At 51.2% G+C, this 27495-nt stretch overlaps 1 protein-coding gene across 1 annotated transcript in view; it reads left to right on the forward strand.

Annotated features, from left to right (window-relative positions):
• Positions 1–27495, forward strand: part of SETD2 (SET domain containing 2, histone lysine methyltransferase) — a gene marked incomplete at its 5' end in the record, with an annotated part of 67385 nt that overhangs the window by 31860 nt on the left and 8030 nt on the right. Inside the window, 6 exons of the mRNA XM_082499646.1 lie at positions 13388–13436; positions 13747–13927; positions 18773–19448; positions 20305–20439; positions 21040–21179; positions 24467–24578. Coding sequence (XP_082355772.1) covers positions 13388–13436; positions 13747–13927; positions 18773–19448; positions 20305–20439; positions 21040–21179; positions 24467–24578 — 1293 coding nt within the window. The remainder of the gene's footprint in view (positions 1–13387; positions 13437–13746; positions 13928–18772; positions 19449–20304; positions 20440–21039; positions 21180–24466; positions 24579–27495) is intronic.

Raw genomic sequence — 27495 nt, forward strand, 5'->3', positions numbered from 1 at the left:
GGCTGCCTTCTCTGCCCCAGAGCCAAGCCCCTGTCCCCGCACAGTGTAGGTGGCCAACTTGGCTGCTTGATCTTCAGCCGACGGCTTTTTTTGATGGGACATAGGATGACGTTCCAGTAACTCGCCTCTCAATGCTTCAGGCGTTTCCTGGGCTTTCTTTAGGTCTTTGGAAACTCCTCACTCATCTGCTGCATCTGTGGGATTATATTCCTTGTATTATATTCCTTATATTATATTCGAGAGCGAGAGGGGTGGAAGCCTTTACGTTTAAGCATTCGCTGAGGATCCAGCAAAGGGATCGAAGGCGCTGCTGTTCTTCTGGCATGGTGTGGGCTTGGAGAAGAAGGTCATGGAGGGTCTTCTGCCCTTCTCTTAAGAGTCAGCCAGTTTTAATTATTGGAAGTAGTCTTTAAGCCAATTTATGTTTTATGATGCATCATACAGTAAAAGAGTTGATTTACCCATTGAATTTGATAATGAGTAGTGATTTAGAAGAGGTTAATAAAAATAATGGGTGTTACGCACACTGCAGTGCCACACGCACGTGGAGGAGATGGCAGCAAGCTTTGAGTCCACGAACCTTTGCTCGTACCACCGTTTAGCACCCGTAGCGACAAACATTAACATTTATAAACATATCTAGAGATTATATAAATCTCAAAGAGAAATCTTACCTTAATCTCTGAATTTTTTAGAAGAATCAGATACTCTTGAATATTTGCAGAATTGGAGCGTAATCATTTGTGCCATAATTATTAGTGGGAGAAGAGGTGAGACTTCACCGTACAAACAGCTAAAATACGGTTCTGTAGAGAAGTTAGCTTGTGTTTCTCCCCCTCCCCTCCCCTCTTTACCAAGTGGATCTGTGGTACATCGTTTATTAGATGTTAATTTGCAGACTCTTCAAATCTGCGTGGGTCTCACGATGTTCTTTATTGAAGCGACACTGTCAGGTTGAATTTATGGCTCAATTGAAACAAAGTCCGTTTCCATCCTTTGCTGATACCTGGGATTGTTTTAACTGAAAGTTGTCAGTTCTTAGTCCTACACCGCTTTGGAGATAGACTTGCTTTGGGCTACCCAGACTCCCTTTTCCGGTTGCAACCAGACGTGTTCGCCTCCAGCCTCACGTGCTGCGGTGTTCAAACTTGAAACAGCACAGAAAAAAAAAAAAACCGTTGAAAAACACTTAAAGTGTGAAGTTTCACAAAACGAGTGACTTCTCCGAAACGTTGGGTTTAGACCAAATTTGATCTGACAACGTCGTTTGATCACCAAGGCTTGTGTCTTCTTTGGAGCTTGGAGGAGCTCAGCCTTGGGTATCTAGAGACCTTTGCTGAAGCCCTTGGTCAGGCTGTGGGGTCACGACCCGTCACTGTTGCTTTTTAAGATGTGGATTCACATCCTACCCGTGTTATAGTGTACTTATTAATTAACCTCCTGTCTTTGCAAATATGCTAATGGCCTGATGCAGCGTGCGTTGCTGGTCGTGGGGATGGGGGTGTATCTCACAAGCCTTAGCTTTGTAGTAATCCCAGCAAATCCAACCCCCAAAAAAGTAGAATCGTCCCGTGGGTCTGCGAAAACTCATTTCTCTCCTGTAAAGCATTCGTGGGGAAATGGTGACCTGGGGATTCATTCTGTCCTGGGCTTTATCGTGGCACTAAGAGTTAACTGCTTCTGTCCGACTCTCACCTGTTAAGATGCCACCGTAGTCCAGCCCGGAGGTGGCTGATGTCTAAAAGCAAAGACTAAGCCGGCAGGGAGCTGCTTTAGGTGGAAGGGGGATGAATGGTCACCTTGGAAAACCCGGTCACCCCGGTGGCAGGAGAGCCAGGTGCCTTTTCCAACACGTCCAAGCTTTTTTTAAAAGCTGGTTGTGTTTTGAGTGGTGGAACATCTACGATAACTGGCATTGGATGGGAGGGCGGGAGGGGTCTGAAACCTCGTAACTTAAGCTATGTCCTCTCCAGTCTTGCTGATGACCCCCTTTGTAATTTCAACCATTTCCATCTAGCTTCTCAGGGCAGCAAGGAGCTGACCATGTGTCTCCTTTTCTCAACTCCATTTTCAACTCCGTGCTGAAGAAGGGAGAGGACATAGCGTGCATACGGTGAAGAAACGGGAAGATGGTTGGGAAGCTGGATGATGCATGAGCAATATAATAGGTGAAAAGAGGACAGAGGTGGTTAACTCATTGATGCCGACGTTATTTTGGTGCGTCCATTGCCGGCAATGGACGTCGCTCCGGGAAAATCCCAACTCCTGGCATGAAAGGATTAAGTGAGCTATCTTTTTCTATACCTCTATACACAGGACTTGTAAGTCCTCGGCTTACAGGGCTCGTACACTCCGACTCCTTAACCCGCGAGGAGTGTTGGCCACCGCTACATACCTATCGCAACACACACACTCCCCAGTGGGGTAAGTTTTCAGCCTGGGCTTGTGCACGCCGTTCCCGCTCTCCGAGGAAGCGGTGCATACCTTACCCCATGCTGAAAACTCACTCCGGGTGGCAAAAGGCTGGTTGGTGGACACCCAGCAAGGGCGCACGCAGGTGGTGGTTCAACGTGGTTCTTCCAGGCGCCTTAGCCCGCTCCAGCTGGAGGATTGCGCTCAGGTAAGGCTCCGTGGACTGATCCATACAGCCAAACCCACGATGGAGGTGACTTGCGGCGTGATGGCCAACAACCCTAGTGCTCTACCCTCTTGGCATCTCAGGAACAAGCAATCAGCACCGCCAAGCATTGTGAGCTTTTCTCAACGTCCTTTTGATGGCTTATGTTTCTGTAGCTAAGGCTGAGGGCCAGGAGAGCGCGTTTGGCTTCGTGTAGCATGTGCTTTCATAGTGTTGGTGTTTTAGGATGGTGTGGCCATTGGGGTTTCCTCCCATTTACCCCAGAGCAGGGTCTTGAGGTCTTGCCGCTCCACTAGGCGAGCCGTAGGCTCCTTGTGATAACCTATTACACGTCTAAAATCTGTCCTGTAGCGAACCTGTGTGCTCTGCCGAGTGACTAATGCCACGTGAACACCACCGGCACAGCAACGCTGGCTGCTGCAGAATGTCCTACCATGCTCATATGGTTTGGGCACCGCTCTGCTTGCAGGTGGGACTGAGCTTTTGGCATCTTCCTCCACCCCTGGGTGGGTAGATAATGCTCTCACCTTCTGGGGAGGGGGCAGATAGGAGTTGTAGCTGTGAGGATCTTGCCGTTGTGGGTTGGAGATCTTTTTTTTAAGAAGAACCTCTTGAAAGAGCCAAATGTCTTGGGTTTAAAAGGTTTTAGTTGGACACTTCTAGCTGCACAAGTATTTAGCAGTGGCTTGGACTTCAAGGCTGAGGTGTTACCCAGCTTTGGCCAAGGTGGACTTATTCTTTTGCGATAAAGAAACCCGTTCTGTGAGCTTAATTATCAGCCTGAACAGGGGTAGCGGAGCCAGTGATCCAGGCAAACTGAGCTTTAGTCTTTCCAAATCACATCTGATACGTCTTGATAGGACAGCCCTGTGAAGCTGCTCTTGCCTGTCCTGTTCCCAGACGAGCCGTCCTGGAGCGACTGGCTCTTGTTCCGGCACGCACATCGCATGCTTTCATTAGGAGGCATATAATTTGTTATAACTTAGAGCAAGAAATAGTTTGTGAAAACAATAGGCACTGGTGAACGGCCAGGCTGTTGTTTGTGGTGGTTTTTTTTTTTTTTTTTTGGGCCTTCAGGCAGGGATGTCATGGCATTAGTCCTTTTTCTTGCTCTCCTCCATCCCTTGGCATCGTGCCGGAGCTTCATGCTCGTGCAGAGGGGATGGGGAGCTCTAGAGGGAAGGAGTATTGTAGGAGGAAGGCAAGGAAGAGGAGATCCAGCCCTGGCTGGTGGAGCGTTGGGTATCCAGCCTGGTAGGGGACGGATTCGGTTGCGTGGTGTTTCATCAACAAATCAACGATGCAAGTTCAGAGTATTCCAGAGCAGAGTTAGGTGAGACAACATGGTCTCCAGGTCATCTTGGCTTGGAGCGCGTAAGCCCTGCCAAGCGCTGTGAGCTCTGGAGGGCTGCAGGTGGCTTTCCAGCTCTACGTTCAGGCATGGGATTCATCCCCTCGGCCCCAGGAGAACCCTACCAGACCCCCGGTTGGGTGACAGAGGTTTTGAAGCATGGATGCGCGGCTGGGTTGGCACAGGTTGACGTAGAAGAGCAGTTGCCCCTTTGCCCGCTCTGCTTGCGTCGGCACGAACATGAGACCCGGTTGTGCTGCTGTTTCCCTACGCCCGTCGTTGGTGTCCATCGGTCTTCTCCAGTTTAGCCCCATTAAATCAGAAATAAGCGGCAGCTAAGGGACAGATTCCTGGAGAGAGTCTTTAGGCATAATCTTCCTTTTCTACTGCTGCATCCTTTGAATCTTGAGACCGCTCTGCAGCTCTCTTGCCTCTCCCAAGCCAAGGATGGTTTCTGTCTGCAGCTGGACAGCCTAAATCTTGGTGTTTTTTTTTTTTTTTCATTTCTTTTGTTTGTAACAGCCTTGTATCACTTTTCTTTCTGCGTTTAATTTTCTGTGCAACTCATTAAAAATGGTTCTGGAAGGTAGAGAGCCATTTGGACTCTGTTAGCGGCGGCTGCATTGATTTAGCAGTTATGCACGCTCAGAGCCAGCAGCTTCCGTTTCCAAAAATAAAATAGGCTTTTCTTCGGAGTTTCCCCTGGCTTGCGTCTGCTTTGACCACCATCTGGTTTTCATGGAGCGATTTTGACATACTCCTCCGTTTGTTGCTGGTTCAAAGGCTCGGCTGCCTCTGTCTTCACCAGACCGATGCTGGTGGCTCTGCAGCCGGTTGGGTAGATCTGTAGCCGCTCTCCGGCAAGACGTAGCTCGCTCCCCGGTCCATCGTTATCTTATATTTTGAGCCGCCTGAACCTTCGTTAGGGTGATCTGATTTGATGGGATGGATCCTGATTTGATGAGGATGGCAACAGTCTTTTTCCAGTGGTGCCCAGTGACAGGACAAGAAGGAACGGGCACAAACGTGACCATGGGCAGTTCCATCTAAACCTGAGGAGGAACTTCTCTCCTGTGCGGGTGGCAGAGCACTGGCACAGCTGCCCAGAGAGGGGGGGAGTCTCCCACTCTGGAGCCATTCCAAACCCGCCTGGACGTGTCCTGTGCCACTGCTGGAGGTGCCCCTGCTCTGGCGGGGAGTGGGACTGGGGGAGCTCCAGAGGGCCCTCCCAACCCTCACCAGTCTGGGATTCTGGGATTCTGTGATCCTGCCATGGCTTCACCCCTTTTCCCCCTCCGCTGCCTCCTGTCCCTGTGATCACAGCCGTGTCTTTCGGAGGAAGATGCTTTCCCCTGCTTAGGAAGGGCAGATGTTTTCTTGCCCCTCACAAGTTCAACCATCTTTGACCTCGAAACTTAGACTTAATTATCTCTGTTGAGTTGAAATCTCTGTATTTCTTAGCTTCAGCAGCGGCGCTTTCAATGTCACGGTGAACCTAAAGCACCGCATGGCAGGAGCGGGCAGTGCTGTGTTTGCCAAGTCCTCTTACTGAAGGTGGCCGCCGTCCTTCTTCTATTCCCATTGACTCTTCTTTCCAGTCATTTCCCATTGCACATCCTCCTATTTAGAATCATAGAATTGCTGAGGTTGGAAGGGACTTTTTAGATGATCAAGTCCAACCATTAACCTACCCTGACAAAACCACTTCTAAACCGTGTCCCCGAGTACCACCTCTACCCTTTTTATAAACACCTCCAGGGATGGCGAATCCACCCCCTCCCTGGGCAGCCTCTTCTTATGTTTAATAACCTTTTCAGTGAAAAAATGTTTCCTAATATCCAATCTAAGCCTTCCCTGACATAATTTGAACCCATTTCCTCTTGTCCTGTCACTTGTGACCAGGGAGAAAAGGTTGGCCCCCACCTCTCCACCCCCTCCTTTCAGGTACTTGTAGAGAGCGAGAAGGTCTCCCTTCAGCCTCCTCTTCTCCAGGCTGAACACCCCCAGGGCCCTCAGTCGTTCCGCATAAGATTTGTGCTCCAGACCCCTCACCAGCTTTGTAGCCCTTCTCTGGACACGCTCCAACGCCTCAATGTCCTTCTTGTTGTGAGGGGCCCAAAACTGAACGCAGCGCTCGAGGTGGGGCCTCACCAGTGCCGAGTACAGGGGGATGATCGCTTCCCTAGTCCGGCTCACCACACTGTTCCTGACACAGGCCAGGATGCTGTTGGCCTTCTTGGCCACCTGGGCACACTGCCGGCTCATATTCAGCCGGCCGTCCACCAACACCCCCAGGGCCTTTTCCACCGGGCAGCTTTTGGGCCACTCCGCCCCAATCCTGTAGCGTCCATGGGGTTGGTGTGACCCACGGGCAGGGCCCAGCACTTGGCCTGGTTGACCCTCACACCATTGGCCTCGGCCCATCGGTCCAGCCTGTCCAGATCCCTCTGCAGAGCCATCCTACCCTCCAGCAGATCATAAGCCCGCCCAGCTTAGTGTCATCCGTGAACTTCCTGAGGGTGCGCTCGATCCCCTCATCCAGATCATTGATAAAGATATTAAAGAGAACGGGCCCCAGCACCGAGCCCTGGGGGACACCACTTGTGACCGGACACCAACTGGATTTAACTCCATTCACCACCACTCTCTGGGCACGGCCATCCGGCCAGTTTTTTACCCAGCGAAGAGTACACCCGTCCAGGCCATGAGCAGCCAGTTTCTCCAGGAGAATGCTGTGGGAAACGGTGTCAAAAGCTTTGCAAAAATCCCAAGTAGATAACATCCACAGCTTTTCCCTCATCCATTAAGCGGGTCACCTTATCATAGAAGGGGATCAGGTTTGTCAGGCGTGACCTGCCTTTCACAAACCCATGCTGACTGGGCCTGATCACCCTGTTCTCCTGCATGTGCCGTGTCATGGCACTGAGGATGATCTCTTCCATGACCTTCTTGGGCACCGAGGTCAGACTGACCGCCCTGTAGTTCCCTGGATCCTCCTTCCGGCCCTTCTTGTGGATGGGTGTCATGTTTGCCAACCTCCAGTCAGCTGGGACCTCCCCGCTTATCCAGGACTGCTCGTAAATGATGCAAAGTGGCCTGGTGAGCACTTCTGCCAGCTCCTTCAGTACCCTCGGGTGGATCCCATCCGGCAATTTAATGGGACAAAGCTTTTTAGGAGCTGGGGAGGCTGGTCTACCTTAGCTCGGGCCTCCCCTTGCCTGCTGTGTTGTCCTTAAGCTGTCCTGGCTGGTTCATCCATCATCTCATGGCTTGGTGGCTCCTCATCACACCTTCTCTCCTGCTGATGGGAACACCGCTCAGGCCAGGCGGGGGGGTGATTTTTTTTTTTTTTAATGTGCTGCTCTGCGCTGTGCCTGAGAATGATTTTTTTGGGGGGGAGAAAGAAATTAAATAGAGAAACCCCATCTCTGATGGGTGCTTTTGGGTCCGTAGAAGCTGCCCTCATGGTCCCACATGAGACAGTAAGAGACAAAATCATCCCTGCCACTGGACGGCGAGTAAATAGCGTTATATGGGCTTTATTATCCCAGCCGGCTCCTTCCGCATCCCTCCCCGCCCCAAATGATGAGCTGCCGCCTTGTTTCTTTGCATTTAGTTAAAAACCACGCTGGATTTGGGGTCTTTTCATCCATAGCAAACACGTAAATAAATAAGAACGATTTTAAAAGGGCGTATTTACAGACTCTTAAAGCCTCTCACCACGGCATACGTGTTTGCAGACCCTTCAAACTGCACGTTTGCTGCGTTGTGTTCAGGCTTCACAGAAAAGCAAAATAGGTATTTAAAAAAATCCAATTTTTGGTTTTTTTTTGAACCTTCAGCAGCACTTTTGAAGTGGTTTTGTCTTGTGAACAGACCACAACAGGGTTTCTTTCATTTATTTCACCAAAGGAAAATGTATTTTCTTAGCCCGTGGGGCACATGTTTTTTGGTTGTTGGTTTGGTTTGTTTTTTTTTTTTTTGAAAACAATAAAAGTGGGACTTTCAAACCTGGGCGCTCTCGTTAAATCCCGGGCTGGAGGTGGGCACGTTGCTAACGGGTGATGCAATCCGGTGCAATCGGGCAGCCCAGCGGAAACGGCGGTCCATTAGTTTCCAACCAGCTTTAAAAAAAAAAATCAAGTGGGGTTTTTAGTTAGAAAATGAACTTTTTATTTAGAAAATGAACATTACATAAGGTTGAGAGCCCAGTCGAGCCAAAGCTTTGTATTTCTGAGCGTAGGGAAGCTCTAAATACCCAACTAGAAGCAGCCTTCACTCCCCCAGTAACGGTTTTATGCATCTTTTCCTCCCCACTGCCTCATCCATGCCCTAAATTAGAGGATATTTTAGTGCTGTGGGGAAAGTTCCCGGTATTTCTGCCCCGAGGCATCAGGGTACGATCGGTGCATGTGGCATCACCATCGACTATGAAGAATTAACGCCGTGCGGAGGCTCTGACGGTCACGGAGGTGGGGAGGTGGCTTCGCCCAGGTTTTGGCTTTGCTCCATCTCTAGTCCTAGGAAAGCACAAATCCTGCCCTGGCAAAGCCCGAATCTCAGCACGCTGCACCAGAACAGCTTCTTTGCATAGCGCTGAGTCTATCTTTTAAGAATTAATTGTCTTTTTGGGGATGGGGCTGCAGCTTCCGTCAGGGGTGCCCCGGATTTTCTCTCTCTGATTTTTTCATAGTTGATTTCTTTGGTCTTATTTCATTTCTCCTGACCATACCTCTCGTACTCAGCCAGAAAATAGCTGGTTCATCACATTCTCCTTCAAAGAACTGGGTGTTCTTCTGAACTACTGTATTACTTTGGGAAGGGAAGAGAGCAAGGGCTTGCTACAAGCTAGAATTTAAAGCAAATGAGCTTTTTTTTCCCAAGCTGCCAGATCTTGGACGGTCATTAATGCTGTAAAAAGTCTCTACACATTTTACGTGCCGTAGGATCATTAGCATCACTAATGAAATAGTTTCGTTTACGCTTTGAGTGTTAGAATATTGCAATTAAAAACGCAATGGAAAACACAGCGGCGCTTGTAAAACGCGTTCCGTAATCTGGAGTGATACGCAGGCGCTTAACGTGACATCGAAATAATCGCTGCTGCGTAATCCGGTGGTAACAGGGACGTCTGCGCTAAGCGGTGGCAGTCCCCGTCCCGGCATTTGTGATACCAGGACCCTAGGGAAGTTTTAATCTTCATTCCCAAGTCCTGTCCCGTTTTATTAAGTTAATGGGACGGTATTGATGAGTTCCTCCTGCTCACGTGGGTTTTGGGGTTCAGCAACATGTAGTGTGCCATCCGCAGATGTATATGAGAAATGGTTTCTGGCTCAAATAACCCGAAGTTGCGAAGGATTATCTGTCGCCTTAGCAAAAGGCATTAGCAAAATACGCTCTTCTGCGCTTACTTCCTTGGAGGCTCCTCTTCCCCCCTTTCTCCCTGCGGTGCCATCTCTGCCTGGAGTGGGAAACGGGGCACGGAGCGAGAGGTTTAAACCCAGGGTTGCCAGCGGGTCAGGCAATAAAAAATTGAAAGTGCTATAACATCTCTCGTCGTTTCCCATTGCAAAACAGCACTGATTCTTCAGCAGTGACTGCAACCCCGGGTTGTCCTGGGCTGAGATCCTGCTTTTAGAGTCATACAGTGGTTTAGGTTGGGAGGGACCTTGAAGATCATCTCGTTCCACCCCCCTGCTCTGGGCAGGGACATCTCCCACCAGCCCAGGTTGCTCCAAGCCCCGTCCAACCTGGCCTTGAACACCTCCAGGGAAGGGGCAGCCACAGCTTCTCGGGGCAACCTGCGCCAGGGGCTCACTGCCCGCACAGCCAAGAATTTCTTCTTAATATCTCTTCTAAATCTCCCCTCTTTCAGTGTAAAACCGTTCCCCCTCATCCCATCGCTCCCCTCCCTGATCCAGAGTCCCTCCCCACCTCTCCTGGAGCCGCTTTAGGCACTGGAAGGGGCTCTGAGGTCTCTGCAGAGCCTTCTCTTCTCCAGGCTGAACCCCCCCAACTCTCCCAGCCTGTCCTCCCAGCAGAGGGGCTCCAGCCCTCCCAGCAGCTCCGTGGCCTCCTCTGGCCCCACTCCACCAGGTCCATATCCTTCTTACGTTGTGGGCTCCAGAGCTGGAGGCAGCACTGCAGGGGGGTCTCCCCAGAGCAGAGTAGAGGGGCACAATCCCCTCCCTCGCCCTGCTGGCCACACTTGTGATGCAACCCAGGATATGGTTGGCCTTCTGGGCCACGATCGCACACTGCTGGCTCCTGTTGAGCTTCTCATCAATCAGCAGCCCCAGGTCCTTCTCCTCAGGGCTGCTTTCCATCCAGAGAGATCCTTTTGTCCAGGAGGCCATTGCAGGTGACGAGTCGGGGGCACCTGGGGATGAACCTGGTGTGGGCAGAAATCTCGGGGGACAGTGGTGCGGGCAAGGGGCTGTGGGTGCAGCTGTGAGGTCGTTAGTGCAAATAATAATGATGGAAAGTAAACACAGCGTGGAGGCTTAATGCAATAAACTTAAAGATCAGACGGGATAATTAACGGAGGAGGTCAGATGATGTCCTGAAGACCCTTGCAAGGCAGACAAAACCTCGTTAAAAAGATTGCTTCATAACATAAGCCCCGCAGGTCAGCAGAAAACGGCTCCAGTTTCCTCTGCCTGCAGGACAAGCTTCTTAGCGGGTCCTGGTGCTGTAGGACAAGTGGTGATGGCTTTACACTGAAAGAGGGGAGATTCAGACTAGATAGAAAGAAGAAATTCTTGACTGTGAGGGTGGCGAGACACTGTCCCAGGTTGCCCAGAGAGGTGGGAGATACCCCATCCCTGGAGGTGTTCAAGGCCAGGTTGGACGGGGCTTGGAGCAAGCTGGTCTAGGGGAAGATGTCCCTGCTCATGGCAGGGGGTTGGACTTGATGGTCTTTAAAGGTTTGTTCCAACCCAAACCATTCTGTGGTTCTGTGGACTTGGCAGTGTTAGGTTAATGGTTGGACTCAATGATCTTAAAGGTCTTTTCCAACCTGAAAAATTCTGTGATTCGAAGCTGGGTGCTGCTCAGGCTTCTGAACCGTGACCTGCCTTGAAATAAGGACAGAAGCAGCACAGGTTTGTTTGAAATAAATGATTTAGCACCTGGAGTTGTGCTAGCTTTCGTAAAGTAGAAGGTCAAAAATGCTAAAAGTGATGAGTAACGGGCTGAGTGTGTTTAACGGGCAATTCCCTCGGTGCCACGGGTGGGCTGGGGCATGAAAGGGACCAAATCCCGGCTGAAGCTTGGGTGGCGCAGCAGCGGCTGGGCTTGGGGGTCTTGAAGATGGAGAATTGCGTTGGGTGTGCATCATAACCTGCTTTGCTTCAGGCCTTCAGTGCCCCACCCGGTATTAAGAGCATGTGGTGCCGTGGTGTGGTCTCAACAGGTCCTTGTTCCTGTCCCTGTGGGTTTGCTGCCCCGTGGTTGGGGGGGGGTGGTGTCCCCAGTTTGTCACAGGCTTGGGTTGAGCTGGATGGGCACGGGCAGCACGCCTGGCCTCCAGAATCCCAGACTGGTGAGGGCTGGAAGGGCCCTCTGGAGCTCCCCCAGTCCCACCCCCCGCCAGAGCAGGGGCACCTCCAGCAGTGGCACAGGACACGTCCAGGCGGGTTTGGAATGGCTCCAGAGTGGGAGACTCCCCCCCTCTCTGCAAAGAAGTCCCTCCTCAGGTTTAGATGGAACTTCCTATGGTCAAGTTTGTGCCCGTTCCCTCTTGTCCTGTCACTGGGCACCACTGGAAAAAGACTGTTCCCATCCCCCCGGTACTCTCCCTTTAAGGAGTTATGAGCGTTGATAAGATCCCCCCTCAGTCTTCTCTTCTCCAGACTAAAAAGCCCCGAGTCCCAAGAAGAAGAAGGTTTGCCGGAAAGTGGGGGCACTTGCAATGCTTCTGCGTCCTGCCTCTCTGCTCTGGGTTCTCCTGATCTGGTTTTCCTGCTCCTGCCTCCTTTGATCCGTAGCAAATGCGTAAATAAAGAAGAACAATTAAAACGGGGTGTATTTACAGATTCCCAGTGCCACCCCTCACTGGAAGAGGTCGTAGCACGGGTGATGGGGCATTTGCAGACGCTTCAAACTGCATGTGTTTGCTGCATTGCATTCAAGCTCCACAGAAAAGCAAAAATACTTCTTAAAAAATCCTTAAAATCTTGGAAAAAAAATCACATTTTTTAACCCTTCAGTAGTACTTTTGAAGTGCTTGCATCACACGAACAATCCACAATTGCATTTCTTATACTTCCATTTATTTCACCAAAGGAAAATACATTTTCTTAGCCCCAAACTATTGTTTTTCTTGGCTGAAACGTGGATATCAAAAGCCGCTGGGTGCAGGGGGAGCTGCTTAATGGGTGGGAAAAAGGAGTTTCTGTGGTAGTTGCAGATTATCTGAGACATGATGCTTCTTCCAGGGGCTGTCCCTGTGCCTGATGCCGATGTAAAAAAACAATCACAGAATCATAGAATGGTTTGGGTTGAAAGGGACCTTGAAGACGTCTAGTTCCACTCCCTGCCCTGGGCAGGGACACCTCCCACCAGCCCAGGTTGCTCCAAGCCCCGTCCAACCTGGCCTTGACCACCTCCAGGGATGGGGCAGCCACAGCTTCTCGGGGCAACCTGTGCCAGGGGCTCACCACCCTCACAGCCAAGAATTTCTTCCTGATATCTCTTCTAAATCTCCCCTCTTCCAGTTGCAAGCCATTCCGCCTCGTCCTATCACTCCATGCCCTTGGTAAAAGTCTCTCCCCAGCTCTCCTGGAGCCATTTTAGGCACTGGAAGGGGCTCTGAGGTCTCCGTGGAGCCTCCTCTTCTCCAGGCTGAACCCCCCCACCTCTCCCAGCCTGTCCTCCCAGCAGAGGGGCTCCAGCCCTCTCCTACGGCACACCAGGACTGACAAAATAAGAAGTAGAAAAGCACAATTTTGCACTTGGAGGGTCTCTTGTTTATTTGCAATAATCTGCTTTTATTCCTGTTGTAGCAGAGCTGCAAGTTCAGGTGCTCGCGGCACGCGGGTGGGATGGCCACCTGTCCTGGTTTGAGGTAAAACACGTTTTGAGGCCTAGGTTTGAGGCCTAACCCATGACGCCATCTTAGATCCTGCAGCGCTGCTTTTAGCCTTTTAGTCCCCAAAAGCCACCTAAGCTCGTCAAACGTGAAATGCTGATCAGAGGCAATATATAGAAAGCACCACAACAATGTGCCTAAAATCAGAACTTTGCTTCAAGAGATACATTTTTTTTTGCTTTGTTTCAAAGTCGTGGTTGAATTGTCAAATTCTTAGCGTCGTGTTACGATCCTTGAACCCCCCAAATATTGGGGTTGTTCTTGTGAGTAGCTGAAACTCTGACCCTCCTCGTGCTTTGCTTTGCAGGAGGTGTACCGGATCCCGAAGAAGAGTCAAGCAGAAAAGGAGAACAGTGGTATGTACTTGCTTTTTCCCCGTGTATCGCTCCGCTCCTATGAAACCACTTAATTTTCTCAGTCTGGGATGTCAAGAGATGTTCTGCCTTCATAGCTCGGTGTTCCTACTCCTTGAAAACAGCTCCGGTAAATAGGGAGAATAATCTAAGCAGTGGGAAGTGTGCCCTGAGGATGATACGGGACAATCTATGGCTTCTTTGAATGAAGACTCTGTTAACTAACAGAAGCTACTGAAACTGCAGGAGGAGAGAGCTGGAAATACTCTGAATTATAAACATTTTCTCCCTTTTACCTGTTTTTCCCCAACAGCTGACCGTGGGAGAGAGACAGCCGGCCACAAGGACCAGACTCCCACTCCGAAGAACCCCATCCTGAGCAGAGAGCGGGATCCCGAGAGGCAGAGCCAGAGTAAAGAGAAGAAGAGACGGAGAGACTCGTTGTCCCCTCCGTCCTCGGCATACGAGCGAGGAACGAAAAGGCCGGAGGACAGGCAAGTGGTGGCAGGGCTGAGGGACCTGACCGCAGGGCTGGGAGCGTCGGATCTGCGGTAGTCCTGGGTGAAAACGCTGGGAAAAATGGTCCTGGTAGTCTTTGAAAATACCCAGGAAAGGGAAAACACTCAGGGAAGGAAATTTCCTCTTGGAGGAATCCCACGTGCGTGGTGAGCTGCATTCCCTGGCCAGAGGTGGGTAACCTACACCTTTGTCTTCAGATAACCTACGCCTTCATCTTCAGGCGCTTTGTAGGAATTAAATGGCCGATGAGGGAAACGATATCCATCTCTGGCACGGAAATTAGGGATGTAGCCCTCCTAATGCAAAGAGGTCTTCTGAGTCCTTCAAAACCCATTACCTTCTTCTGCTCCATCTCTCCCCAGTGCACTTGGGGACTATCCTAAACTCAGACTTTGCGCAAGCCCGTGCCTGTACAAGAGCTAGCGGTGTTGCGTTAAGGGGCAAAGTAGTTTTGGCAGAAAATACCCCCCCTTGCGTTCTAACACTCCTCCCCGAGGTGGGAGGCTGGGAGCGGCTGGGGTTAAATTCTGAGTGATGCCCAGTTCACCACTCTCAGCCCAGTGGTGCTCAATATATATTAAACTGTTACGGTTCTGGATACAATAATAGTGAACTGCACCTTCAGCCCAGTCGTGCTCATGAACTAACGCGGCCACGCTTCGGTCGCGTTCAGTGAGAAACCCAAACGACGAGCTGCCCACACAGCGCAGTTTATTGAAGCCACAGATACACGAATTCTTTTGGATTGTGGGTGATAGTGACTGTCTGCAAAGCACATGCAAATAGAATCATAGAATTGCTGAGGTTGGAAGGGACCTTTAAGATCATCAAGTCCAACCATTAACCTACCCTGACAAAAAACACTTCTAAACCACGTCCCCGAGTTCCACCTCTACCCTTTTTTGAAACACCACCAGGGATGGCGAATCCGCCCCCTCCCTGGGAAGCCTCTTCCAATGTTTAATAACCCTTCCAGTGAAAAATTTTTTCCTAATATCCAATCTAAACCTTCCAGGTCCTTTCCAACCTAAACCATTCTATGATTCCCTTGCCCGATGGATTCTCACCTACCTCGTGTGTGTTTTGGATATGTGAAGGATACAAGGGAGAGCAGAGACATCAAATTTACTTACATCTTATTAAAAAAAAGGATTTTTAAGCACGGGTTGTCTAGGGAAACAAGGCACAAAGTTCATAAGGTCCTGTGAAAGTATAAAATACTTTAAATTACAGTGTGTACAGGTGCTGAAGGTAAAGTAGAAAATAAAAGCAACCAGTTTGTGTTGCAGTAGTGTGAGCTGTGCCCTTCCGCGTGAAATACTTCTGCTCGCTGGGTCTGGTGCGATGGGTGTTTAGAAGAGTAAAGATGAGGGCTACACAACTGAAACGTAGACATCATTTGTCTTGATGAGTTGGCCAGCTCAAGAACCAGGCAGAAAGAGACAATATTAATTTTTAGCTGTTCTCCCAGATTTTTAAGCGAGAATTTGACCAGTGCAACGACCCCGGCAGCCACCCAAAGCTGCCTTTTCCTTTCCCTATAGACTCAGACCGTCGCTTTTAGAGCGCCCGAGCCTGCGCCGGCTCCCAGGATCATTCCCAAGCGCCCTGCGAGCGTGCGGCCGGGCACAGCCGAACCCTGCCGTGGCTGGAGGGGCGATAGCGGCGATGGTGGTGGCAGGGCTGGTCCGAGGCGACATGTCAGTCAGCGGCTGCTTGTTACCACATACCCATCTTCCTCCCTCGAAAGCTGCTTCTTAATTAAGAGAAGGAAAATATTATACGCCTTGCATTTCAGGGAGACTTCAGTTCATGCTAAAGGCAGTAAAAATACCAAGGAATTTCCTTTAAAGAAGTCAGTTTTCTGTTGTCCCTCTTAAATAGGATCTAAAGCCGCTTAGTAATTAGGGAACAATTACTGGTGAGTCAGCCAGACGAGGAAACTTTTGTCCTCGTATCGAGCTGTGCTGAGAAACTTTAAAACATCTGGATAAAAAAAAAAGACGTAAATCTAGAATACCATAATGTAAATCTATACTCTTGTAATTAGCCGTTTGGAGGATGGAAACATCTCCGAGGCCTGGGGGTGGAAGTGGAGCTGAGTTAACGGCGGTCTGTCAAGAGATATGAAGAAGGATGGAATAAATAGTGGGTTTTTTTTGTGTTATTTTAAGTAGAACAAACTCTTTTGGGGGGGAGGAGTCGCCTGCTTGGGCTCTTCTCTCCTGCAGCTGTGTCCATGTTCCACGAGCCATCAATGTGCACTGGTGGCCAAGGCGGCCAGTGGCATCCTGGGGGGCATCAAGAAGAGTGTGGCCAGCAGGTGGAGGGAGGTCATCTTCCCCCTCTGCTCTGCCCTGGGGAGGCCACATCTGGAGCAATGTGTCCAGTTCGGGGCTCCCCGGGTCAAGAAGGACAGGGAACTGCTGGAGAGGGTCCAGCAAAGGGCTACGGAGATGATGAGGGGACTGGAGCATCTCTCTGATGAGAAAAGGCTGAGGGACGTGGGGCTTTTTAGTCTGGAGAATCATAGAATCACAGAATGGTTTAGGTTGGAAAGGACCTTGAAGATCATCGAGTTCCAACCCCCCTGCCATAGGCAGGGACACCTCCCACCAGCCCAGGTTGCCCAAGGCCATGTCCAGCCTGGCCTTGAACACCTCCAGGGATGGGGCCTCAACAACCTCTCTGGGCAACCTGTGCCAGTGCCTCACCACCCTCACAGTGAAAAACTTCTTCCTAATGTTCAATCTGAACCTGCCCTCTTCCAGTTTAAAGCCATTCCCCCTCGTCCTATCACTCCATGCCCTTGTAAAAAGTCCCTCCCCGGCTCTCCTGTAGGCCCCCTTTAGGCACTGGAAGGCCGCAATAAGATCTCCCCGGAGCCTTCTCCTCTCCAGGCTGAACAGCCCCAACTCTCTCCGCCTCTCCTCATAGGAGAGGTGCTCCAGCCCTCGGATCATCCTCGTGGCTCTCCTCTGGATGTGCTCCATCAGGTCCATGTCCTTCTTATGTTGGGGACTCCAGAGCTGGATGCAGTACTCCAGGTGGGGTCTCACAACCAGAAGAAGAAGAAGAGAAGACTGAGGGGGGATCTTCTCAACGCCTGTAACTCCTTAAAGGGAGGGTGCCAGGGGGATGGGAAGAGTCTTTTTCCAGTGGTGCCCAGTGACAGGACAAGAGGGAACGGGCACAAACTTGACCATAGGAAGTTCCGTCTAAACCTGAGGAGGAACTTCTTTGCTGTGCGGGTGGCAGAGCACTGGCACAGCTGCCCAGAGAGGTGGGGGAGTCTCCCACTCTGGAGCCATTCCAAACCCGCCTGGACGTGTCCTGTGCCACTGCTGGAGGTGCCCCTGCTCTGGCGGGGGGTGGGACTGGGGGAGCTCCAGAGGGCCCTTCCAACCCTCACCAGTCTGGGATTCTGGGATTCTGTGTCCTCGTTGGTGAGTGGTGCTCACCAGGAGGACTGAGTTGCCGGCGTCCTTTTGTGGGGATGCTCTCCCCGCTCCGACTGTCCCCCTTTGTTATACGAAGGATTTAACAAGACAAAATAATAAAAATAAGCAGGGAGAGGAGCTGAGCAAAGCGAAGAGCATCTCTGGCTTCCTCTGCGCTAAGCCTTCGGTTTTCTCCCGCCCGTCCCTTCACGCCGGCTGCCTCTCGTGTAAACTCTCCAGGCGGTGCCAGGAAAGCCTTTAATTATTGCAATGGAACTCTTCATGTCAATAAGGTTTGCATTAACAGATCCTCGCAGCTACTCTGGGAATGTGAGGGAACGTCTTAAGCGTATCTGTTGGTAGCAATGTGCTTTTGATATGTAAATGGAACGCATGAACATGAAGTGAGTATATAGAGGATATACTGGATGCTTTGTAGAATCCATTATATTAGGGCTGCAAAGCATTTTTGCTTGTGATCCCTGTTTTACCACACTCATAACTTCTCAAAATATCCACCTTTGATCTGAAATTTTCCATGGCTGAGGTCTGATCAAAGTCCTTAGGCTTTTTATTTTTTCTGCTTTAACTCCTTGGAAAAATCCCTCCAGCTGCTCTGCGTCTCGGGATGAAAATTCTTATTCGTAAAAAAAAAAAAAAAAGAATTAAAAAAATCCATCCACACTTCTATTATTTTTTAAGCTGAATCTGTGGTCTAGTAAATAGCATAACTCTAAACAGAAACGTGCTGTTTGTAATTCGCTTGGTCTTCGTCGTGTCTGCAGACGCGCAGTGTCTGCAGCTCCAGCGCTGGGGGGGGGGTCCTTAGAGAAGAAAGATGGGGCGCTTTCCCCATCGCTGAGCTGCCCTGGTCTTCGGGGGTGAAGATGCTGTGGTGTGAGCTGCGCCTTCTGTTTGGAGGGCCTCTTCCAAAACCTTTCTTCGTTGGTCCTGCTTTGGGAAACCTGTTCTGGGGGGCACCATGCTTATTCTGCCCTCTCCTTGGGTTCCCTGTTGGCCCTGGAGTTGCTGCCTCCCCTTTCCAGATATTGCGGTGCTGCCTGGAAGGTCCTGTGGAGTATTTCTGCTGCATCTTTGCATCTCCATTAGCTCCAGCGTTGAACCAAAGTTGGTAAATTCCATGGGACTGCGTAGCTCATCCTCTGCCCTGTCTCCTTGCTCGTGGATGAGCAGGACCAGTGGGGGTTTCTCCTCTCTAGGAGTTGCCACAGTTGGTCACTTGAATGTTTTTAGGAACTGATGCTGCTGTTGGGCTTTTGGGCCACTGCATGCTGTTGGTGGTGGTCCTTTTGCTGCTGGAATCCTGGACCTAAAGGTTTCTGAGGTCTCACAAAGCCTTTTCTTTTCTTTCTCTCTCAGGTATGACACGCCAGCGTCTTCGAAGAAGAAAGTCCGGCTTAAGGATCGCAACAAGCTGTCTACGGAGGAGCGCAGGAAGCTGTTCGAGCAGGAGGTCGCCCAGCGGGAAGCCCAAAAGCAACAACAGCAACTGCAAAACCTGGGGATGACATCCCCCCTGCCCTACGACTCCATGGGCTACGGCACGCCCCACCACAGCTTTATCGGCTACCCGCCTGGCTACCCCATGCAAGCCTACGTAGACCCCAGCAACCCCAACGCTGGCAAGGTGCTGCTGCCCACGCCCACCATGGATTCCATGTGCTCGCCGGCGGCGTACGAGCACCCGCAGACTTTGGTTGGGCACACGGTGGAACCAACTCTAACGACTCCTCAGCCGGTACCAGTAGTCCAACATGTAGCAACGACGATGGAGGTCACAACTCCGCAGTATGTAGCACAAAGCGACACCGTGGTCCATCAAGAACCCAACGTGGCCGTCCTGCCCGTGGCTACGCCGGGACCGGTGCAGAGCCAGAGCTACGGGGTTTGGGATTCCAGCCAGCAGACTGTAGCTGTACAACAGCAGTACTCGCCAGCCCAGTCCCAACCAGCCATATATTACCAAGGACAGACCTGTCAGACCGTTTATGGTGTGACATCCCCCTACTCGCAGACGACCCCACCGATTGTACAGGTAATTACCATTTCAGACGAGGCGTGACGTGAAAAACGTGCAAAATGAAGGGTACTAGCCTGCAAAAATGCTTTATTTGCTCATTCTTTGCTAGTGCTCTTCGTATTAGAGCATCCTATCTTGCATCCAAGAATCTGAGAAAAGCGCATTTAGGCGCGGTATTTTCCATGTACGAACGCCATATACTGTAGTCGTTGGGGCCAAGCAGGAGGTTACAGCTTGCAGAGATCTTTTTTAACCCGTTTATAAAAGTTACGTTGGTTTTTTTGATCGTTGATTCTGGTGAAGGGATATTTCTGGGTAAGAGCTTCACCGTCACTGGCCAAGTAAGCAGTTAAATGTGGAGGCGCGAGCTCTCCTTCCGTTGACTTTTGGAAGCAGAGTCTGGAGCTACCAGCTCTTGCATGACTTAAACCAAACAAAAAACCCAACAGATCAACCTTCTTGATCTGTTTCCTCTGAATTACATGTCCCCCTTCCATCAGGTTCAGCCTGGAGCTCCAAATGACTCTGCTAAAGCGCTTTCTCCTTGTGCGTTGTCTTCACTAACGTGGGTATCGGCGCTCAGCACCATGCTGATGCCTGGTTCTTCCTAAAAGCAAGACGTAGGCAATTGTGCGACTCCTGGGATAGCAAATAGGCCAATTGTATATGAAGTTCATTTGCTGGAACCCCGCCTCGATCACTGGTTATTGCTTTTTGGTTTGGACGTCATGTTCAACTAATCCTCGAGGACTATTATCCTCTTCTTGCCTCCGCTACTCTATTCCCAGTAAGGGAAGCTGTACTGTGTCCTCCAGTGAAGGGTTTTTTTGCTAAAGCAAGCTGATTTGTGATTCCCTGTGCTCCGTTGCAGAGTTACGCCCAGCCAGGTCTCCAGTACATCCAGGGCCAGCAGATTTACACGGCTCATCCGCAGGGAGTCATAGTGCAGCCACCTACAGCGGTAACCACCATCGTCGCAGCCGGACAGCCTCAACCCATCCAGCAGGTAAGGCTTGGTGGGGCAGAAGGATTGGGGAGTGTTTGTCTACATCTGCTTTGGGTTTTGCGGGATTCCCGTGGCTTCTGGATGCTGTGAAAGCGGTGGTGGTACCAGCCGGAGAAGTTCCCCGTGCTGCAGCACGCTGGCACCCTTCGGGATGTGGCTGTCCAGCTTGGATGTGCTCATCAGACACATATTTGGGGGTTTTGAGCCCAGATCCTGTCATGTTCGGGCTTTCTACCAGCACATCTGAGAAGGCTGTGTGTGGGTGGGCACATGGAAGCTCCATGAGCTGCTTTGACCGCTGAAGCCCCTCCATGAGAAACGACAGTTTTGGCGGCCACCACGGAGGGTTTAAGAGCACAGGTGGCAAAGTGGCTGTATTACAAGCTCAGGACATGGTTGAGTGGGTGCTTGAGATATTTCATGATGAACTAGGGAAAGATACTATCCTCTCTACTTATTGGGCCAACACTAATGTCTTTTTTTTTAAGTTTGACCTTCAACAAAGTCTTTGTTGTGGGGGAAAGAGCTGTCAGGGCTGCTCTGACCACCCTCACAGCCACTCAACGTCTTTTCTCTTCACCCCTTTTGTGCTGTTTTCAGCCAGAGCTTGTGGTGACCAACAACCTCCTGGACTTGCCTCCACCATCCCCTCCAAAACCCAAAACGATTGTCCTCCCACCCAACTGGAAAACAGCCCGAGATCCAGAGGGGAAGATCTACTACTACCATGTGGTAACAAGGTGAGCGTGATAATGAGGTGAGCGTGATAATGAGGTGAGCGTGATAACGAGGTGGGCGTGATAACGAGGTGAACGTGATGGCTCCTTTGGGGCTGGAGTTTGATGGCTCAAGCGAAGGAATTGGGTGGAAAAGAAATGGATGTTCAGCCCTTGGTGTCTCGTTAGGCACCGCAAAGCCCCATACTCAGCAGAGCGCTGCTCGTTAGCCGGGTGGGTGGGAGGCTGAGATTGCTCAAAACCTTTCCTTCACTCCCATATATGTGGCCTGGGAATGGAGCCCCATTTTCTGCGAGCAGCAACGTGATGATGGCAAATGATTTCTTCTCAAACGACGACTTCAGCCGTGCATGGAGTTGTAACCCGGTGTGATAACGTGGTGATGAGGAGCTCCACTTCTGACATCTCATTGCAAGAAAAAAGTCCCATCAAAGCAACATCTTTCTCCCCAGTGTCTCGGTTGAGTTCAATTTAGTTCTTTTGACATCATCTTTGGTTCCCATCACTCTGCCGGAACACGCCGTGCCCCACGTGGTGCTGAAACGGCACCAGGATTACCGGGCAGAGAGAGACCTTGTCCGCTCCTCGTGCTCTGAAACACCCGTGCGGCTCTGGCAGAGGTTCCAGGCGAATAACCCCGGTCTCTGGAGGCTTTGACACGTGTGCGAGTGTTGTGGTGGGTATGCCACATGAACAGGAGGTCTTTGGTGGCTCAGGGATCAGCTGTGACCCGTGGCATGTGGCATCAAAGGGTTTGTTTCCTCACCCTCATTTTTTCCATCTTCATGCCTCCGCTCTGTTCTGGAGCGAGAAATAGTTTCCCAGTGTTTTCCCCAAGGCGATCAGTTTTGGAAGGTACCAGGTGTTTGGATCAATACCTATGAACTTAACTAAAATGAGTATCAGGAATTTTAGACTTCTGGAAAGTTGTTTTTTTTTTTTTGAATTTCAAACTCCACATGAGGTCTGTATGGAGATCCACCTCTGTAAGGAGTTAATCCTGAGTATGGATTGTTGTCCTGACTGTCTTTGTGTCAGTTATTGTTACTTGCACACGTTTCCGTGCATCAATTGAGCTTTTCGATCTCCTGTTTGGACTCCTTCCTGCTACCTTGCATATCGAGAGGTGCACCGACAGTGGAGCAGGAGACCTTCAAACCCCAGGAAGAAAAAGCAAACAGTCGAGCAGCAATTTGTGATTTGGGCCGTTGCATGGAAGCCTTGTGACGAGATGAGGAGACCCAACTGAGCCGTCCTCCCTTGGCGAGGAGTGCCTCCTCCGTGCATCTTCTGCAGCTCCACGAGAATCCGCTAATTGGATATAATTAATCTTGAACTTTTTCAGGGAACGCGTGCTGGAAGATTTCTTTCAGTCCTTCTTTTAACTGTACATCTACGGACAAGGCCAGTAGAGGAAAGGAAATCTTCCTTGTTGATATGCTTTCTTATTTTAATATTTCATTCTGATTACCAATTAAATTAATAGTGGTCCAAGGTCAGGGATATTCAGCAGCATCTGGAGAATTAAGTAGCGTGATGAAGCACGTCGGGGCTCGTTGATATAAGACTCTCAAGCTTCCCCCCAGCATGTGCTGAAAAGAAAAAGCCCTGAAGTGGGTCAGAAACCTCGAGAAACTCGAACCAGTGTCCTTTTTGGACCAGTGTCCGAACCTTCTTTTTGGAGGCTTTTGGGATTTCTTTGTATTGGGCTGAGGAGCGCCCATCCTGGCTTCACGTGGTCTAGGGATGGAAGATAGTTGCTGCGTTAGCTCACCTCCAAACCTAACGAGGTCTGGAGATCTGTCCTTTGCACCCCCTTGTTTATGTGAGTGAGTCCTCTCACCTGATGGAGAATCCCATACTCACCCGAGTCCTGCAAAGACAGAGGTCCGTCCTGCTGGCCCCCGTTTCTCCTGGTTGTCTTCTTCCCCTGGTCTGTGGTTTTCCACTGTCCTGCGTTTGCCCTCGGATGCCACCGGCTGCCTGTTCCCCTCTTCCCACCTTGAGGAACTCCAGACCCCATCCTTCCCTGGTTTGAGCATGGTGGGACTCATCCCCACTCGTTGGCCTGACGAGCCCAAGCAGGCTCTGATGGCATCTTCCATCTCAGCCGAGATGTTTCTGCCAAAATGGTGCTTCCCGTGTGCAGTGAGCGAAGGAGAGCTCTTAGCCCTGTGTTCAGCCTCTTCCAGCGTATGGATGAACTTCGTGGCATCCGCCCATCAGGAGCTTTCAAAGCTCCTGCTCATTCCCGTGGCCTTTCTCAAGACCTTTGGTCTGGGTCCTTTCACAGAATCACAGAATGCTCTCTGGAGCTCCCCCAGTCCCACCCCCCGCCAGAGCAGGGGCACCTCCAGCAGTGGCACAGGACACGTCCAGGCGGGTTTGGAATGGCTCCAGAGTGGGAGACTCCCCCACCTCTCTGGGCAGCTCCCAGTCCCTCCTCAGGTTGAGATGGAACTTCCTATGGTCAAGTTTGTGCCTGTTCCCTCTTGTCCTGTCACTGGGCACCACTGGAAAAAGACTGTTCCCATCCCCCGGCACCCTCCCTTTAAGGAGTTATGAGCATTGATAAGATCCCCCCTCAGTCTTCTCTTCTCCAGACTAAAAAGCCCCACGTCCCTCAGCCTTTCCTCATCAGAAAGATGCTCCAGTCCCCCCATCATCTCCGTAGCCCTTTGCTGGACCCTCTCCAGCAGAACCCTGTCTTTCTTGAACTGGGGAGCCCAGAACTGGACACAGTGCTCCAGATGTGGCCTCCCCAGGGCAGAGCAGAGGGGGAGGTTGACCTCCCTCCACCTGCTGGCCACACTCTGCTTGATGCCCCCCAGGATGTTGTTGGCCTTCTTGGCCACCAGGGCACGTTACTGGCTCACGGGCATCCTGCTGTGCTGAACACTTGGCTTGCCAGGGGCTGACCCTTGCTCTGCGGGAAGCATTGCTTTCCCCTCGGTCTGTCTCCCATCTTTCCACGCCAGAATCACCGACCTTCTTTATTTCATGCCTGTGACGAACTTCCTTTGATCCCATGTTGAGTGTCACCAGTGATAAAAAATCATGGAAATTCTCTTTTTTAAATTCTTCTTCCTTGACTTTATCCTTCTCCAACTTAGCAGCGTACTTGGAACTCATCATTAAGAGCAAGACAAGGCCATGTCTTGCACCCGTGTTAAGAGTTTCGATGACTGATGGAGACAAGATGTCCCAGTTGATGGGACAAACAATAAGCAGGTACCAATTACTTTTAAGAGGGTGACGGTGGTCGGTCTGTCTTGTCTGTCTTCCTCCAGGCAAACCCAGTGGGACCCTCCTACCTGGGACAGCCCAGGGGACGACGCCAGCCTTGAACACGAAGCTGAAATGGACCTCGGGACCCCAACGTACGATGAAAACCCCATGAAGGTAAGCGCGGGGGTCAGCGAGGGAAACTCGGCATTAACGTCTCTTTGACAGTCGGCGGAGATAATCCTGTCCTGTGGAGCAGGAGCAGCGAACGCTGGGGCTGGTGTTGAGGTCGGTACGGACTTGCGGGGATGACAGAGGGACAGAAGTGGCCCGAGATACGCCGTAGTGGCTCGTTTGACCATGGGGCCACTGGTTTTTTGTGCTTTAAAATAGGGGTAGAGGATTAACGGAGTTAAGTTGTTTTGAAATACGTGATGAAACATGCCGCGCTGCCCGGTAGCCGCTGAAGAGCAGCTTCCCCTGGTTGCTGCGGGGTTTTGCCCTGGTGACAAAGAGTCGAGCAGAGATTTTTGGGGTGCTCTGACCTCCTCGTCCTTCTGGGTGCTGGTTTGGTAAAGACCCCGGTGCTCACCTCTTGGGCTGTGCTGACCGCAGCTCTGGTGAACGCAGGACTTCCCTGGGGGGGGCGGCTGATGTCTTGCCCTGGTTGCCAAGCGTCCCTACAACCTCGTGTGCGGAGATGACCTTATAACCGGCCAAAAAAAGGGGCATTGCGGAGGGGATAACGTTAATATGGGAAAAACTAATGGTGCAGCAGCAGAAACAGAGGAGGTGGGAGCTCTGTTGCTTCCACCACCGTCTTTGTGCTTTCCTGGTGGGTGCTGCAGCATCTCCATCCCTCCTGCTGGCAAAGGTAACACCTGAGAGGATGGAGCTGCTCTCCAAATGGGGCTTGATTTCCAGTTAGGTCCCTCTGTGGCCACATCTACCCCAGCGCTTGGTAGTGTGGCCTCCTTGGAGGACGCGTCTGCCATCGGTGCGTGTTTCCAGCCCTCGCGAAGCAGCGAGGGCAGAGTCTGAGCAGCGCTTCCTGAGCCCCTGTAGATAAATCAGCCTAAATACCTTTCTGATTCCCTAAAAAGAAGAGAGAAGAGCCGTGGAAAGAAAGGTTTGTTGCATTATAACTCTCGGGGTGATACCTGCAGACCTGGGGCTGATTTTGCTGTAGGTACTGAAGGCGCCGTCCGTCCTACAGCTCCCAGGAACATCTCCTGCTCCGCTGCCATCGCCTTTCCCATGTGCTGCCAGGATCCTAAGGGTTAATCCCTGTAAGGCCTCGGAGTACTTCAGTTGGAATTCCTGGAGGGTTCACTTAAACTACATTATTTGCAAATATTTATCTCCCTGTAAAAAAGTTAATTAGAAAATGAGGCTGAGGAGCCTTTTACTTCAGCAGAGGAATCCAGAAAAGCCTTTAAGATGATTTTTGTCCCTGGGTCGGCATCGCACGTTACCCTGTCGGCATCCCTTGTGCTTCGGGGGACCTCAGCGGGCAAAGGAACAAATAGTCACGGCACTGGGAGGATGCATAAACACGGGAATGTCCCGGGATCGCTGCAAATTGCTGGATACCATCGGTGAGCTTTGGGTTCGGTAGCGTGCGGTGACCTTGCGCTGCGCTGCTCTGACCGATTCCTCACTTTGTTGTGCTCAGCGAAAGCGTTAAAAACAGCTCATGCAGCTTTATGAACTCTCCGGATGACTCAGGCTGGAAGAACAACAGATATTCTGCTCCTCTACTCTGCTCTGGGGAGACCCCACCTGGAGTACTGCCTCCAGCTCTGGAACCCCCAACATAGGAAAGACATGGACCTGGTGGAGTGGGGCCAGAAGAGGCCACGGAGCTGCTGGGAAGGCTGGAGCCCCTCTGCTGGGAGGACAGGCTGGGAGAGTTGGGGGGGGGGGGTCAGCCTGGAGAAGAGAAAGCTCCGGGGAGACCTAAGAGCCCCTTCCAGTGCCTAAAGGGGCTCCAGGAGAGCTGGGGGGGGACTCTGGATCATGGAGGGGAGCCATGGGATGAGGTGGAATGGTTTTACACTGAAGGAGGGGAGATTGAGATGAGTTATTAGGAAGAAATTTTTCCCTGTGCGGGTGGTGAGCCCCTGGCGCAGGGTGCCCCAAGAAGATGTGGCTGCCCCATCCCTGGAGGTGTTCAAGGCCGGGTTGGACGGGGCTTGGAGCAACCTGGGCTGGTGGGAGGTGTCCCTGCCCAGGGCAGGGGGGTTGGAATGAGATGATCTTCAAGGTCCCTCCCAACCTAAACCAGTCTATGATTCTATGATTCCTAATTCACCTGTTTTCAACAGCGCTTTTCCCTTCCATGGGAAGGATTTTCCCTGTGCTTGCTTCGGGTCCCTCCCAGTTTATCTGCACTTGCCCGTTGTTCCTGGGTTCGGTTGCAAATTGCTGTTGAAGGACATGGGCGTGCAGAGCGAGCCACGAGAACCTATTTATCAAACAGACCTTCATTTTTGGCTTTAAGGCGAGGTTTTATTAATCTGGAATAGCCCTAAATTGCATCCCCATGGAGGGATTTGCCTCTCCAGCTGTACGAGCGAAAGTTGAACGCTGTGGAACCAGCCTGGAGGTACTGGGGAACATCCCTGTGGCGAGATCAAGGCGCTGAGAAGAAGATTGGGGCTCTTCTGAGAGAGAAAATTGAATTGTGCCGGAGCTTTGCAGCTTGGGAGTCATTTTCCTACGGACTTCCGAAGGGTTTTGGGCAGTGCCTGCCACTGCAGAGGGAGCGGCGAGGAAAGATGCTTCTGTAAATACGGGCGGGCGTTTACCCGCCAGATTCCAAACCGGTGGGATAAAAACAGTGCTGAGGACTGGGACGATGCTCGAAGGGCTTTTCCTCGGGGCAGATGTGAGCTGGCTGCTTCTGCCCGGAGTTTTCGCTGCTCGCTCAACCCCCCAAATCCCTATTTTCAGGTGCAAAACTTCTCTGAAGCCGTCGATACCTCGTTCCTAAATTACCACGGGCCGCGCGGCGTTGGCTGACCTCACGGCGATGTGCTTCTTACTCACTTCAGAGCTTTAAATCTTTCCCTTCTCGGCCCGGATCGCCCGA

This window comes from Vanellus vanellus (assembly GCF_965231255.1).
Source record: "Vanellus vanellus genome assembly, chromosome: 2".
Lineage (NCBI taxonomy): Eukaryota > Metazoa > Chordata > Aves > Charadriiformes > Charadriidae > Vanellus > Vanellus vanellus.